This window comes from Ambystoma mexicanum, chromosome 1p (genome assembly GCF_040938575.1).
Source record: "Ambystoma mexicanum isolate Mex_15411 chromosome 1p, UKY_AmexF1_1, whole genome shotgun sequence".
Taxonomy (NCBI): Eukaryota; Metazoa; Chordata; class Amphibia; order Caudata; family Ambystomatidae; genus Ambystoma; species Ambystoma mexicanum.
In genome coordinates, this window is record NC_090921.1 from 1098057723 (window position 1) to 1098075082 (window position 17360).

The window sequence follows — 17360 nt, forward strand, 5'->3', positions numbered from 1 at the left end:
AAAATTGTAATTTCACAATGAAACCACTAGAGCAAATTCCAAAATACATTCCGACATTCCCAGATCATAAATATAGCAATAACCTTATGCCATTGCGCTTTGATCTGTGGCCTAATATGGCGAAACTAGCCTCATGGGCAAAACGCCCAACTCCAAAATAACTCTTGTAGATTCTGTGAATCCAGCTCTGCGATCGAAACCCTAGAACATCTATTGGTCGACTGTGTGAGCTTGGTCTCTGTGAGGAAAGAACATTTTTATAAATTCTTTCAAGAATTTAGACTCCTATCTACTAAACAAATGTGGAAGATGATATTCCATGCAAATCAAGTATCATTGAACATAGCAACAATAAACTTCCTCCTAAAGTTAAACTTATAAGAAGCGGTGATTGTGATACTGAAAATTGATTCAATAACAGAAAGTGTACAGAGTCCTTTAACATGACATGTACAATCCTCATTAAGTTAGAATCTGATATCACTTGTGCGTAATATCTTTCTGCAAGGAATTCAGAACTCAAACCCAAACCATGCCTCAATTTGGGAGACTTATCAATACTATTGAAGGAAAATCTAGAATGACCATAAGCCAGCAATGGAATTATTCAAGGTTTGTTTCTCTAACCTTTGGTTTCTAGGTTATGCCCACAGCTGTATATAGACATGTTTTTAGGTTATTAAATTTATTCTATTGTTGATTCAAATAATAGATTTTTTTTTGTAAAAGGAGACCTAAGATTCTATCTTGTCACTAGAAGTAATTGAACCTATGTGCAAATTGCTTACTTTTTAAGTACAAACCACTTTTTAATGCAACTAGTGAATTGGCTATAATTGATTAAGTAGTAAATGTATAAAATGTTTTATTAATGTTTACTACTGTTTTATTATGATAATCTTAAAGAATGTAAACGAAAAATGTTCGTTTTGTATTTAAAAGGTTGCGATTTACAAGTAGCCCATCCTCACGTTTTCGAAGAGTTGCAGGTCCAGGTTTTCTAGCAATTTGAGGTGCGAGCAGAGAATATTTTAAATGGGTATGTGTTTAATGAGAAGGGTTTGGAGTTGTAGCTCTCGATCTGGGGTAACACAGCCAGGGTCAAATTGCCCATGTGCTGAAGGTTTGTCAAGCAGCACACCCGCTGTATTTTCCACACTGCTTCAGCCTATGAATCTAATCATGGTGATGAATCTGATACGGATGATGACCAAAACGGTATCTATACATCACCTTATCTCAAGAGAAGAAGAGTGGTATATGTGAGATCACTGAAACCAAATCCAACCTGGCACTAGCCATGAACCAGCGGGACAGAGGGCGTTGCAAGCAGAGCCTGAAATGGTGTCTGCCAGAACAACCGCAGCATGTCTTCAGAGTGCAGATCCTCCTCAAAGCACGCATCTTCTCTACACCCTTTGCAAAACCTAAACTGACACCCTGACTTTTCAGTGGCATAGTTAGTCTCCAAGCACCAACAGCACCAACCAGGCCGTCACAGCAACTAATCACATCTTTGGCACCTATTTGTCCTGCAGAGTGCCAGGTTGCCTCTTCACTCTGCCTCTGAACAACACGTCAATGGCACTTCCTGCTGCTTCTCTAGGCTGGCAACATATGTCTTCTGTCTAGAATTGTTTTGTTCATAGTCCAAAGCTGCCACCTTCCACCTGCACTCTGTGCCAGAAAACATTGTCCTATGGAAAGTCGGGCACCAATCTTTGACCAAATAAAGCGCATTATTCAAAGTAATGGGGCCAACCTAGTCGGCCAGGAATCTGTGGATACAATGCATGCTGGCAACACCTGGCACGGTCACCCTGGAAGTTGAAGGTGTATTAAGCTTGCAGCAAAGTAATCTCAGCATAACATGGCAGTAGTAATAGTCCAACAAATATTCATGGCCTTTCCGGCAGCAGATCATGCTCCAGTTTAATTCTAGACCGAAGGCCGGGCAGGTCCCATGCATTGCACGTGTCTGTTTTTTGTGATTACACGTTTTCCCAGCGAGTGCTCCCCTTTCTATGATAGGGTTGCTATGGCATATAAGATTTGCTCTCAATTCAACCGATCATACAGCGCCAGAAATGCTTTGCAAGTGTTGCAGGTGCAACAAACTCCTACATCATCGTCTGAAAATGCCTGTGCCGACCAGCTAAAATTCTGACACACACCTGTGGGCCTCAATTCCAGGTTTCACATTCTTCTATATGTCTGTGCCTGGGTGTACACCAGCTAGCAGTAGGGGGCCCGGCCGATGCACAGATGGTTGATGTGTATTTGAGCTATACATGTCGGCTTGGAAAGGACGATGACAGACTGTACTATAGGTTCTGCAAGAAGTATTATGCTAGCAGCACTTGTCTGAGATGCCAGTAACGCCCTACTCTGCCCCAAAGCTAGGCTGCCATCGGAACATGTTTTCGGTGCTGCTTGTGCAATTGTCTGTTCATGGAATATGTCTCTTTGTACCTCATGTTTAACTGTTTTACTACTGCAACAGCCTCTTCCATAAACTGCCTCTCTCCTCAACTCCGCCCTCTTCAACTAATCCAGAATAGGACTGCAATATTTATACTTGGCCTCAAACCCAGGGACCTCATCTGTCCAGCCCTAAAATCTCTCCACTGGCTCCCGGTTGTTGCAAGTATCAAATTCAAGACCCTCTGCAGAATCCACAAGGCTTTCTGGGGACTGGGACCTCGGTACATTCAACTCTCCTTAAACACCTCCCTGCTAAAGTCCTTCGGTCCTCTAGCTCCAACTCTCTGCAGATCAGACATTTCTCCAAGCAGAAAGTGGGAGGTAGATCTCTCTTCGGCAGGAGCCTCCCTCTGGAACTGACTCCCTGTCCCCCCTCCGTCTTGAGCCAGATCTCAAGTTCCAGAAGGTCCTCAAGATCTCCCTTTTCTTCTCATCCTACTTTCTCCTTCTCCCCTGCTAGTCTCCTCCTGCCGCTACGACTGGTTGCCTGTGTGCCAAATGAGTTTCTCCAGAGCCAGCCCTTCCTGCATCCAGTCTCCCCGTCTCACCCTTTTCCTATGAGCACTTGCCCTTGGGCTTCCTTCCATGTCCATCAACAATGAGAAAACCGAGCTGCTCATAGTGGGCACTGTTCCAAGACTAAAAAGCACTGGACCCACAAGACAGCCACTTTGATATAACAGGCAGCACCATCACGTGAAAACACTGGGAGTCTGCTTGGACTCAACATCTAACGTCTAATAAACAGGTAGCGTATCTTTAAACTGTTGTGGCAAATCAGACCATACCTTTCAGAACAGGCCTGCAGTAGCCCCCACCACTGTCAATGCTAAACTTGCCTACTGCAACAGCCCAATGGTCGGTACCTCACTAACAAACATTAAAAAAAACAGTGCGTGTGGTATGTGGTCTCGGAAAGCAAGTGCACATATCCGAAGCACGCCTCAAACTACACTGGTTCCCAGTAGAGCAAATAATCCAGCATAAGGCAAGCTCCCTTGTGCACACGTGCATCTCCGGCAATGCCCCACCGCCTTAACTCTGCTCACGGGTCAATAAAGCTCCCATAAAACACACACTGAGATGTAACAATGGTTTACTGGCATGCCCATGCTTTAACTTCAAAAAGCTAGGAGGCACCAGTTTTGATGCTTGGGCGCCCGCATCATGGAACGCACTGCCCATCCCGCTGAGGATAATCCACTGCTGTCCCAGTTCAAAAAGAACTTGAAAACTCTTCCATAAAATAGCCACAAGAAATGTAAGAGCTGGCTAACCAACCCCTTTTTGTCCTGTTTTCTGTACGTTTGTCTTGTCAGTAACCTGAGGCCTTCGGGTTAGTGGCGCTATATGAAAAATAAATTTACAGATAGCCTTCCAAGACTACTCCTACCCCGCTCGCACTTTTTCCTGCCCTGGCCTCCCCTGGAACTAGCCCACCTGGGCACCATTTAGTACTTGCCCAGCCACCTGGGCCACCTCCCAGCACTTCTCCTCTTCTCCCTCCCCCTACTCCATCACTTTTCCTTTACCGTTTCCCCCCTCCCCCTGCACTTCTAGATACTGCACTTGCACGATCCAAATGTCACAAGGCCTAGTAGGACCGTTATTGTTCTTCTCCTATGTACCCTGCTATGGGCGTCATAAAAATGTTCAATAAATAAATGGGAAGCATTTTTGAATACTGACAAAGTATTATTGAAAAGCCAGGGCAAACATTGTACAATTCGCCTGATATGAGATGTCAATTTGTGGAAACTTGGGATCAGCCTTTTCAAGAAATATTGAAAGAAAGGTTGACAGACAGCGCTTGAACAAATAGTCATATATGGGATGTCAGTATGGGGGAAGTTGGAACACGTAATACCTGAAGTCAACAAAGCTGTATTATTGACTAAGTGAAACTGTGTCCTATCTAAGATGAATGTGTAAGTTACAGAGACCTGATAAGAGCATCAGGTAGTGACCCTTTTTGGGACCTAGCAGGGGAGTAAACCACCAGGATATCAAGAGATTCAGTTGAGGAGTTTTCTAGCAGCAGGTTATACCAGAAATTCATTTTGAACTGGTGTGTTAAAGAGAAACTTTGTCATATCAAGTTGTTTAAATTGAACATTTTGTCAACCAGAGAATTAGAAAAGACTCCCCTTTTGCAATACTTGGACCAATATTCGAGTTTCTTTGTTATATTCCAGGCAGGGTTGTGGAAGAGATTTGTTTTGCCATCCTGGGGAGAGTATTGGGTGAAAGACCTGTTTGTTACCTTAAATAGACTATTGTTGATACAGAACATTTTGAACAACTTTCCTGAAACAATTCCAGGGAAGGGAGCCAACCGCTGGACACACACATTATTTTGTTGGAGTTATACATTTAAGTTTTTGCACATTTTTGTTGAATTGAAATTAGAAACCTTTACCTTGCACTTTTTGATTGTGTATGTTAGTGGGAGGGTCAGATTTAGCTTCATAGGAAGGGACATTTGCTCTAGGATAGGAAAAGTTAGGCCTTTATCCAAACCCCTATCTGTTAATAAATTGGCTGATGTTGAGAACATTACCACTTTGTGTCCGCCTCTCATTTCTGACTCTGAGTACCTTCACATGGTGGGCTTGTTACAACCCATCATTACCAAATGTCAGCAAGGCATATTACTGTTGCCAGAGATTATAGGCACAGCAACCATATTTCAACTACATTTGTTTTTTGCCATTTCTGTTATCAACAAAAATAACATTTTAAACATTTAGGGAAATGTGTACTGTGCATAAGCGGGAGACTGTATAACAGATTGTTTCTGTATAGTCCAACTGTTCGTAGGCCTTGACGTCAGCAATACTTGTGCGCAGGTCTCTTCAGCACTCGGACAGTATACTACTTCCCTCAGCCATGTCTTGACTGTTGGGGCTGGGCCCATCCGCCAATATTTTCCCAATACAAATAGTCAGCCAGAAAATTTCCGGGCACTTGAAGAGATATCTTAAGTATAACTCAACTGACCCATCAGGGGGGTCACAAGGCACCTTCTCCCCTATTAAACCCACCTCAAACACACCCACCCATAATTCCTTGAGTACTTTAAAGGACCATGCTAGATGAAGGAAGTTGGCATGAGCTTATTGACATTTACCAAAGAGTGTCTCGCAACTGGGTAGATTCGACGAATGCGAGACAGAGGTATACCTGGTGCAGGAATTTGAATTGAGCATTAAATGATACTTTCTTAGTCTTTTAACATACATAGGACCATTCTTGCTCAGTTATAGTTCTTGCCAGTGACCTCCCCATATCCTTTTCACCACTTTGGACTGATCTACACATCCCTGAATTTAGAATGTAAGCATGAGACTAATCTCCCCTCTCCCCTTCATAACTGTATCTTCACAATTGTCATTGGGGGTCATTACGACCCTGGCGTTAAGGGTTTAACGGCGCCGTAAAAGGTGCCGGCGCCGTTAAACTCTTAATGCCTGATTACGAGGTCCCTTTGCAGGACCCGACCTTAACGGCTGGTCTAGACCAGCCGTTAAAGCAGGGACCCGCAAAGGGACCTTGGTGCTAAGTATGGTACCGCAATTTGCGGTACCGTACTTAGCGCCTTCTCCAATCCCATTAAGCCCTATGGGGCGAAAATGGGAATGGGAAAGGGCCTTGGTTCAATGGGGAATTATCGCCCCGCCAACCTTGGAATGGGGTGGTAATTCCCCATTGAACCATGGCGGACCCGTTACAACACCGGCACCAACCATGGTGCTAATAGCACCATGGTTTAGCGCCGGTGTTGTAATGAGGGCCATTGTATTTGGTTGAGCGTGGAAAGACCAGCCACAGTGCGTTGCACACCCCATAGTATAAATATTTCCAGCGCAGAGGTTCTAACTATCTTGTTCCACTTTTCAAGCGATAAGAATTTCCCTTCTAGCGATAAGTTTCCCTTCTTGACATAAATGCGCTAACAGTTCTGTTGCTAGCTTTTTCATCGTATTAGCATAACGTTGTTCGGAAGTGATGGATTTACCAGCCGCATGGGTGACTAGTATTATTGTGGAGAACAAACCTTTCTGACCTAGTTTTTGCATCATCCTTTTCTAGGTGTAGCACATACAGACAACCACATGAATATCACCCCTACAGCAATGAACTTCACACAGGACAACCATTATAAGTAAAATGGGCTCTGCAATGGCGCTTTCTATTTGAAAGTGAGGTTGATCGGAGGCCAGACACGCTCCATGCAATAGACATAAGTGGGGCTCCACACAGAGGCCGGACTTTAAAAAAAAAAAAAATGTTTTTCTTCCAAATTTTGTCTACCGAAACAACAGTTGGCACTGCAAAAGTTCTTCCGGAGTGCTAAAAGCATTAAGCCTGTGTTTGGGATGGGCTTGGGTGGTACTGTGACTGATTCTGTGGTGAGGTGCATGCTTCACTCTGTCCTACCCATCTCTTGGTTCATGGGTAATCAACCCCCCTCCTGATCCCCAAGTCTGCCCGAGAATACAGAACTTGACCATATAATATGGCTCGGCCAAGAGAAAAGGCCTACATCACCAGGAATCTATTTGCGTTTGAGTATCTGTTGTGTTCATGGAAGGGGCAGGAAGATAGAACCTGCCAGTTACCATGCACACACGGCTGCCAATTTATTTTTAATTTTTAATTCTTGCTTGGCAAGAAATGTTCCAGTCTGCCTAGCTCTGCAGGACATTTCGTGAGCCAGCAGGGAGGGGAATAATGACTGGGAGTACATGGATTAATAAGGTGAGTATCTTGTGCTTTTGTTTTTCGTCCTTTGGCCTTCATTGTTTGACTGACTTCCCTACATAACATTTGCATTGCACATACTGATTATATCTAAATACTTGTACATCTATCTTCCTTTGTCCCTCTCTTTACACCATTGCTCATTCTATTCTCTTACTGATTCCCTTCTATGAATCCATTCTAACTCATTGTGCCTGGACTGGTGTCTTTGTCAACTGTTGCATAACTCTAAAAGTTGAAGATTCTCCTTCCTGCTATTTCAGGTTGAAGCTCAGAGCTCCCGGCATGGCGGAGAGATTGTGGCAGAAGTCCTACGGGATCATGGCGTGCCTTTCATCTTCACCCTGGTGGGTGGCCACATCTCCCCGATTCTAGTGGCCTGTGAGAAGCTGGGCCTCCGGGTGGTCGACACTCGCCATGAAGCTACAGCTGTCTTCGCCGCCGATGCTGTTGCTCGACTTTCAGGTATTAGTCCAGGGGACTGGTGGGGAGTAAAGGCACACACGGTGTTAAAGGAATGTTTCTAACTAAAAAATACACCGCCCTTGGGACTCTAAAAATGGTTGCACCTATTATGCTAAATCATTTAGGAGTACAGGAATCTGGCTACCTGGATTATAGCAAATAAAAAATGACTTGGTAGGTAGTATAAGCTGATACTGCACAATGCTTTTAGTAACTGTTTTTCAAATTACCAGTGACCCGTTTACTTTATCCAGAATAGTTATTAACCACATAAACCAATGATATATACATATTTTCAGTGAAAAAACTTTGTTAAAGGGACGTTAATGGTTACAATTAAAACCGAAAACCCCAAGAAATTCGCCATTTATGGTAAGCTAAGCAACCATAACTCACGCTACCACCGTGCACTGCTAAAACTAACACCCAGGACATCAACTATGTCATCACAAATGTCATTGATGACATCAGTGATGACCTCGCATATGAACTTAATTTTAATCAAAGGTTCTTACAAGTTGTTGTGTTTACAGTGTTGGTAATAAGATGTCAGGTGTGATCAGGAGACCTATCGTGAAGCACTTAATGTATTAAAGAATGTACTCTTCTAAACAAAATATTATATTGGAGTGTTGTTGTTAATACATGAACCTAATCATACATACACATAGGCAATGGGTGGAGCATGCACCATAGAAGTACAATATTTTTAATTTATATATTTTGGCTAGTAAAAAAATGAATGCTACCTCATCAGAGGTTTGAGTAATGTTAAACATGGAATAAAGAGCTAATAATTGAACACTTCCTACATACTTGTGTTAGTACTGGCAATACATATGAAGACCTGCAATACATACAAATCAGAGGCACATACAGTGAAACTAAAGTAAGAGAAAGAAACTTCACTAGAAAATGTCAATTACATTAAAGTTAAACATCCTGTATACAACTGACTTGTCTGCTTCAGTCTTGCTTATGCCCCATAAATGTGCACCATGAGTTGAGACTAAACCCTAAGGAATGTACTTTAAGAAGGTTAACGTCTACATCTATAGCACCTTTTCGATTTTCATATTCTGACCGTCGGTTAACAAAAGCACCTGGCCTAGATATGTCAATGAACGATAACAAGTGGGCCTGATATCAGGCCTGTAAATTCTTGTAAATTCCACCAGACCTATAGGTCGAGTAACTTATTTGACCTACTCGACCCAGAAAATCATGAGGAACACTTTTTTATTTGAAAACACATTGCGAATGAAAGTGGTAATTCCTGTAAATAGAATAAAAAACACAGAATGGATAGATACCAATGGACATACCCTGGTAGGGAATGAGACCAGGCGAACTTGCGAGTGAGTAAAAGGTATTCTTTATATAAAGATAAAGTGGGGCTAGCAGAGGACTCTGCAACTTTGAGAGCGCTCTGCCACCATTACAGGTCAGATACATTATAAGTCCAAAACGCGTCATCTATGACGTATTCTATAAGGGATACACAAACGCTTTTCATTGGACGAGTTAACATAAGACATTATACAATGTATACTAGCGCTGGTGCTGGTTGGCTGGAGTTGAACTTGTTACTTCTTGAGGCGTGTGTGGCAGCTGGGCTCATCAGGGAGTGGCGATAGGTCATGTTGGATCCACACAGCTATAATTCTGGCTAAGCTAGACTTCACAGTAATCATAGGCATGCACAATTTAATATGGTACACAAGGTTCATCAGAACACATTAACATCAATACATTGTAAAACAGGGTGTGTATTCTTGACCTGGACCAGAGTGGAGCAGCTGTGGGTGGCACAGGTGCCTTATCTCGCGTGTGATTCTGGGGCACATATATCAGGTGCCTCGAGGATCAAACAAGGGTGTTGGGATTTGTTAGTACATGGAGAATATATGTCTGCTCTGGATTAATTATACAGGGGCAATTAAGGGTGGCCCATGGTCAGGGGTACCACCACTGCTACATCAATGAGGTGAGGGGCTTAAAGTTCATTCAGACAGTAACCCCTAATGGTGGGGGCTGTTTGAGCATGGGCAGTTTTGTGGAGACAAATCGTTACCAAGGGCCTGGCTCTGGCCCGGTCACACAGAGGGCAATGATCTCAGAGGAAGAGAAGAGATACAGTGTCAACTTGCAACAATTTGCGTCCAAGCTTCAGTGAGAACGGACAGCCGCAGCATAGACAGAGACAGTGGGGAGGTGGTGGCGGCTATCATGTTGGCTGTGAGCGGTGCTGGACAGGGGAGAGATGCAGGCTTGCCTCTGAGTTTCATGTGAGGCCTAGTAAAAGATGGAGTTGTAAATACAAAATGGAGTCCCTGGGGACCTGCGAAACACATTGGTTAGGTGTCATTCAATGGCTACCTCCGACCCGTCATCGGGGTTCGGCCGAGGGTGTGCGGCCAACAATTGAATGAGCATAACATATGCTTTGCCTGGAATGTAGGGAGGCTCAAAACAGCTCCTTCCTCCCATGCATCCCCCATTTCCGTTACTAAAGTAACGAAGATGCTAAGCCTTTCAAACCTTTTCGTTCTTCAGCCACTGCTTCAACCCAAGCCGGGGTCCCCTTTATTGGCATTCAAGCCCTGCACACCGATCTGAGACTCTCACCCCTCCGTGCATATTCATCCGGGGCGCAGGTCATGTAAATGCACCCACCATCCCCATCGAGATCCACCCATACCTCTTCATACCATTCTAACTCATAGGGTTCTTTTATCGTGGTGTGGTAAAGGTCATCTACCCTGTATCCCGTATTATAAACTGCAGTCATTTGATATTTGGGTTCCGGGCTGTCCCCAGTTTGGACTTGGGCGTCATGTGCGACCTGAAGCACCTTTGCTAGGTTGCCCATTGTCACCATCATCATTGCACTGCTAGGAATGGCTTTTGAATAGCATCCGAGTTCCACCTGGCACACACAAAAATCAGTAGAAAAAAAGACGATGACAGGTATCGGCAGTTTAATGGCCATCTCTAACCACGATGGGACCCACTCAAACAGGTTGTCGAAACATGTACTTGGCTGTATGCCGCCCTCTTCCTTCATCCTTTCATCCTTTCGCAGAGACTGTGTACTGCTGCTATCACATGTGACAGGGTCCCATTGTCTACGTCGGCAGAAGGCACGAATGTGCAACACGTACTCCCGATTTTTTGGCAAACACCACCGTCCATTGCTGTCAATAGGTCCAGCACATACCTGTTCTGCATGGTCATCAGTCGCAGGGCTCTAAGTTCTACCTTGATGACGTTGAATCCTTCTTCAGTGTCATTGGCCAACTGGATCAGCTCCCACTGGACAATCTGGAGCCATTTTGCATTTGCTCGAGCCTGGATACTTAGTATGAGTGATGCAAAAAGGTTTCTGCTGTATTGAACAGCCTGAGCTTGTCAGGAACCTGTGCTAAGAGTTCTGAAGATTCTGAGGAGATATAATTTGATGCCCTTCGTTTTCTTGACACTCTGACCTGCAGCTGTTCTTCCGACTCTACATCATACGTTGGGGGGTCTTCGGTTGTAGACTGGGGTGCCTGGGACATTTCAGCGGGCACCCTCTCCCCATGGACATGGCTTTCAGGAATTAGCATTAGGGCCGAGTGCAGCATGGCCAGGGTGCAAGTGCCTCTCCATGATGGCGGGAGGTGCAAGTAAACCTGTTTGCCGCACACCCAGTAAGTGCCCAATAATGCTGCCGTTCCTTTCTTCGTGCCAGGCAATATGAGTGTCTCATTGCAGTGTCTATTTGCACCCAAGGGCACCTTCCCTTCTCCATGAAAGCAAAGTTCATATGTTATCTCACGTTGCATCTTGATTGGATTTTTCGAGAGCTGTTACCCACGTTAGTTTGGCAATGTACTGGGACCAGATTGGAGTACATGTTTTCTCGATCCACTGAAACTTCTCTTCCGACAGTCCTCGCAATGCTTCTGCTCTGCACATCACTTGCCCCTCTTGCTACCTATTGTCCATGAACAGTGTCCCCTTAATAACAAAGAATGTCTCCTTGACACTGATCACTCCTCGTAGCTTGCTGTGGCAGATTTTTTCATTCTGCAGCAGTTGCAATGAAACTGTGTGTGCTTGATAGGTGCTTTTAATTCTACACAGTGCAAGATGAATAAGGCACTGAGCCTCAGCAATAGGTGCCTCTTGGGGTGATAGCATTTTTGGGGTGTCAATGAGCGCACATAGTAACTCTGGGTGACATGGGTCTTCTACTGCATCTAGACCCAGACCATGATATGCGTCATACCGTTTCTGCACTGCCCCCCTTTTCCATCTCCTGCTTCCCCCTAGACCAGTCTGAGCTTTTAGTAACTTTTGGTAACGGATGGGGAATATTCCAGTTACTGTATGTACACTTCTTTCATTATTCTGCTACCAATACATTGCGTCAGGTCCTGCGGTGGGGGTTTGCGCTTCATCATACATATAATGACCACTTGAGGTAGGTTGTGTGGCTGTATAGATATTAACATGTGGCAACATAAATGCATCAGCGTTAGGGTTATTCATATCGTGCACATTGAGATCATGTTCAGAGCTATCAATTACTGAGCATTCAACCAGTGGGAGTTTGATAGTTTTATGTTTGTGTAGTGAGGTTTGTGGATACATTGTGGGCCCAAATTAGTTTAAAACCATCCCACACTAGGTGGGTGCCTTCTTGTACCATTTTAACTCCCTCCGCCCGCTTCCAAAATAAAAGATATTGCCCAGTAAAGGCCAAAGCACAATAGCATTGTAGAAAAAACTATTGCAATGAAATACAAGCCGCACTCATACAAGTAGAACCTAGTACTACTAATATTCCCCCTACTGCTATCTACTGCTGTGTCGCTGGTATTGAGGGCTCTCATTTCAGCCATGTTTGTAACTACAGAGTGAGATATAATGGGTTAAGTACATATTCATCTTTATCATCTACCTTTTCATATTTGTCATAACATATTTCAGTACCAACTTTATAGAATGCTGAAACAAGTAGATAATGGCGAGAGAGAGAGAGAGAGAGAGGTCCATTTGCATATTTATATACACATTTTCACTTTGCACGCTTGTAATCGTATTTGTTATTTCTCCTTTGTGATCTTTTACACTTTCCTTCCTGGCATACTTGTTTTATGTATCTTGTATCACCTCATGGCACAGCCATGTTGTGTCTTTCCTGCTGTTCTCCTTCAGTTCCTACGCTGTCATGTGCCTTTCGTATGACCGATAGATGTATCCAGTATTTCAGGCCCTTCACTTTTGCTGCTGTTGGTGTACAATACACTACTTCATATGGGCCATGAAATCGTGGAGCATTCCATCGTCTCACGAAACTGCGCACATACACCATCTCTCCAGGCATTAACTGTGTATTGGGGCTGTCTGCTGCAACTGTGACAGTGTCTTTTTCATTCTCTCGTGTAAAGGGTGGTGCAATTTGTTTTGCTATACTCCTTACTGCTTTTGTCAACTGTGTTAAATATTCCTGGAATTCCTCTCCTAATATTGTGGCTGTTTTGTGAGCATCTGATGCTCTCCTAATTGGAGATATTGGAGTGTGCATACGTCTCTCTGTCACTATCTAGTGCGGGACAAGTGGTGGTCTTTGCTTGGCTGTGTTCTCAGCTGAAATAATGCTAGGGGCAAGCAATTCACCCAATTTTTCTTTAGGGTGTCACACAATTTGGACAATTTGCTTTTGAGGAGGCCGTTTATCTTTTCTACATATCCGTTCGCTTGCAGGTGATAAATCGAGCATAATTTATGGTTGATGCCCAATAAAGATGTTACTGCCTTAAACAAGTCATTTACAAAATGCATTCCATTGTCAGAACGTATGACGTCACAAATTCCCCACCTTGGGAAAACCTCTCACAAACAATTTCGCCGTACATTTTGCGTCCTGGTGGGCACATGGCCCTGCTTCCACCCATCATGAAAAAAGGCAGACCACCACAATGAGATGTCTTGCTCCATTGCACCTTTTTCCCATGTCTGCATAGTCAATATGCAGTTCACTGAACGGTCCGATGGGGTTGGGCAGTGTTCCTCTCAATGTTCTAAGAGTCATTCCTGAATGATATGTTTGACATGTGGTGCATTCTATTGTCAGTTTTGCCACATGTTCCTGCAACCCTAGGACGAACCAGTCTTTCTGTATATCTGCCGCTATATGTTGCTTTGCTGTATGTGCTGGGAAGTGCAGTTGTTGGAATGTGATTTGTAACAATTCTAGGGGCATTACCACTTTCCCTGTGCAATATCTTTGCCAAAGGAGATCGGTTGCTGATTGTGTACATCCTCTCTTGACCTACAATTCTTGTTCCTCAATGGGTGCTCTTTTCTGCAGGTCAATTATCTGTGATACAGACAAAGTTATACCCTGCTCTCTCTTTCCTCCTCCCCATTTTCTTTTAGTATGAATTTTCGCTTTATATTTTTGTTAAAATATGCGGCTTCTTTCGCGTTGGTGTCTGCTGCCGCGTTGCCCAATGAGATGACGTCACTGTTATTAGTGTGTGCCTGCCATTTCACTACAGCCACTATGGAGGGTTCTGCTAGAGCCTCTATTAATTCCTTTAAAAGCTCTGCATGCTGCACTGGGGACCCATCTGCTCTTTTGAATCCTCTCCTCCCCCACCTTGAAACCCCTCCATGTACTGCTGTGGTCATGTACGCTGAGTCTGTGTACATTGTTACCGTGCCAAATAGCAAAAGAAAGACTCTGGGGGAAAAAATTGAGATGGCCCCAAGATTCATCCCCATAATTAGGCTTGCAACAGCTTCTAAAGTAGAGAATCTTGTTGCCTCCATGTTGTTGCCACTCTAGGACTGAAAAACACCACCTTTTATACAAATATGACACTCAAAACAAATATACCATAGAATGTAACAATCAATTGCAATACTTTATTATATCAAAATTCTTTACACACAATTCATACAAAGCACTTATCCACTAAAAAACACTATTTTTCTTTTTCTTTTTTTTAAGTGCACTAGGGTCTATAACCCAAGACTCTACCTTATAAAATACAAATGTGAGAACTATAAAATATACCAATCTGCTCACTTGCTTACTCTTAAAAACTACGTATGACCCCATATAGTGATAAACACTTCTATTTTGTACAACAGACAGTCCCTAACCTGTAGGGTACTATCTTACAACATCTAATACCAATAATAGGTGAATCCTCATCTGTACAGACATGTATTTCAATTCAACTCAATAATTCATTGACAAATGTTGGCAACTGTACAACATTCTAAAACACCCAACATGTTTTGTTCTTTGTCAACAATTATAAAAGTATAAGAACTTCTTCAGGGGAGACGAAAGCAATTCATCAAAAGATAGGTCTTGACACTCTTAAAAACAATATCTATATACTCTTCTCTGTGATGTTCTTCATAAACCTTAAAGGGGGACAACATAGAATAACAGCAGTTAGTAAAGCTGTTCACTATTCAATAAAGCCTAAATCATGCGTGAGCAATAAATCTCCTACTAAAGGCTCACTGTATTTGCATTTATGATTAACGCCTTTGACGGATGAGTTGATTTGTTTTCTATGTAGACTTGTGATCTGTAAATATCAATACAACGACCGATGACAACCGTGCCACTCTAGTCACAATCCAAAAATATATAGGATTCAACCTTATTAACTCGATATACTCTCTAACATGAGAAAGCATTGCCTGCTAAATACCGGCCCATTGTAACACATGAAGAAAGCACTGGAAACCATTATCTCACAATGTGGGTACTGCGTCTATTCCCCATGCCACATAAACAACCACAAAAAAAAAAATGGTGTTTAAAAGCTGGAGATTTGCTGATATTTATTTACCGAATTGCTAAAGCCCTTCTTGCTTTATATCAACATGCTTATTATGTTCATAGTACCTTTTTTGGGGGGTGCTATAATATTGTGAAGGAAAACAATTGTTAAAGAACTACATGACTGCCAATAAACGATTGTGATCTAATGCTTACCCTTTATTGTACTTCAAGCGTCATCCTAGATTCGATCTTCACTGGACAAACAGCATTCCTGATATAACAGCGCAACACATCCGCGCTCGCGAGTACATCCCGTCGAAAGAACGTTACAAGGTAAGAAGTAACTTGTTCTTCGAAGGGATTGTGTCCTCCGACGTATTCCTCATCTTAGATAGGCTCCCATAGCAGTATTCTATTATTGGAGGAGGGAGTACTGACTTCACGCTGTCTTCTATTGATGAATAGAATGCAGTACAGCCCTTCCAAACCTAGTCTCTTGACTGGAGGAGGAATCCAGATTGTAAAAACGTGTAAAGGTATGGACAGACGACCATGTAGCGGCCGCACTTATGTCTTTAACCGGCACGCCTCTTTTGAGGGCCGATGAAGCTGCAATACCTCTGGTCGAATGAGCCCTAAGGTTTTGAGGGGGCTCTTTCCCTGCCAGTTTATAACATTCCAGAATGGCTAGAATGATCCATCTGGAAATGGTCTGCTTAGTTATTGGTAACCCCAGCTTGTGACCTGCGTAACCTACAAACAGCTGGTCTGCCTGTCTTATCCTGGCTAGTCTACTAATGTAAAAACTTAAAGCCCTCCTAGGGTCTAGCCTGTGTAACCTCTCTTCCTCTTTCCCCGGGTGAGGAGGAGGATAGAAAGATGGTAGGGTAATCTTCTGAGTGATATGGAATTCAGAAACCACCTTTGGGAGGAAATTAGGCTTCACTTGCAGGACAACTTTGTCTTTGTGAAATATTGTATGAGGGGGTTTACAAGAAAGAGCTTGTAATTCGCTCACCCTTCTAGCAGATGTAAGTGCTATTAATAAAACAGTTTTAAGGGTAAGGAATCTTAATGAACAAGAATGGAGAGGTTCGAAAGGTGTACCCATCAGGAAAGTTAGTACTAAGTTTAAATCCCATAGGGGAACTTGGAATGGTCTTGGGGGATAAACATTGGTTAACCCCTTTAGAAACTGTATTACCAAGGGTAATTTGAAATAGGATGGTTCTTCCGCAGTACGCTTAAAGATGGATAGCGCTGCGAGATAGCCCTTAATGGTGCCAACTTGAAGGCCTGAATTTGCCAAATATAGTAGGAAGGACAAAACCATTGGTTTACCACATGAAAACGGGTCGATATTCTGTTCTCTACACCAGCTGCAAAATCTGTTCCAACGGCAGCGGTATAAAGACTTTGTTGCTGGCCTCCTTGCCGAAAGTAACACCTCCATAACATCATCAGGGAGGTCCCAATCCTTGTACCTCAGCCTTTCAGAAGCCAAGCGTGAAGGTTGAGGGTTTTGATGTCTGGATGGAGAACCTGACCTCCCTTCTGTGAGAGTAGGTTCTCTCTGAGTGGAAGTCGAATTGGAGGGCAGATGGACAAGTCTAGAAGGTCCGGGTGCCACGTTCTCCTGGCCCAATCCGGGGCAATTAGGATCATGGTTCGCCAGAATCTTCTCAACCTCCTGATCATTTGAGGAATGACAGGGACCGGTGGGAACGCGTACAGAAGCGGAAACTCCCAGTCCACTATGAACGCGTCTCCCAGAGCTCCTCTCGGGGGAAATTCCCTTGAGCAGAACAGGTCGTATTTCCTGTTTAGGCTGGTGGCGAACAGATCT

The 17360-nt window shown here is 43.5% G+C and overlaps 1 protein-coding gene across 3 annotated transcripts in view; it reads left to right on the forward strand.

The window, feature by feature from the left end:
- The window catches only part of ILVBL (ilvB acetolactate synthase like), a 655021-nt gene that overhangs the window by 142219 nt on the left and 495442 nt on the right, over positions 1 to 17360 (forward strand). For all 3 annotated transcript variants that reach the window (XM_069604705.1, XM_069604708.1, XM_069604707.1), the window contains one exon: positions 7512 to 7713. In XM_069604705.1, the coding sequence (XP_069460806.1) occupies positions 7512 to 7713 (202 nt within the window). The remainder of the gene's footprint in view (positions 1 to 7511; positions 7714 to 17360) is intronic.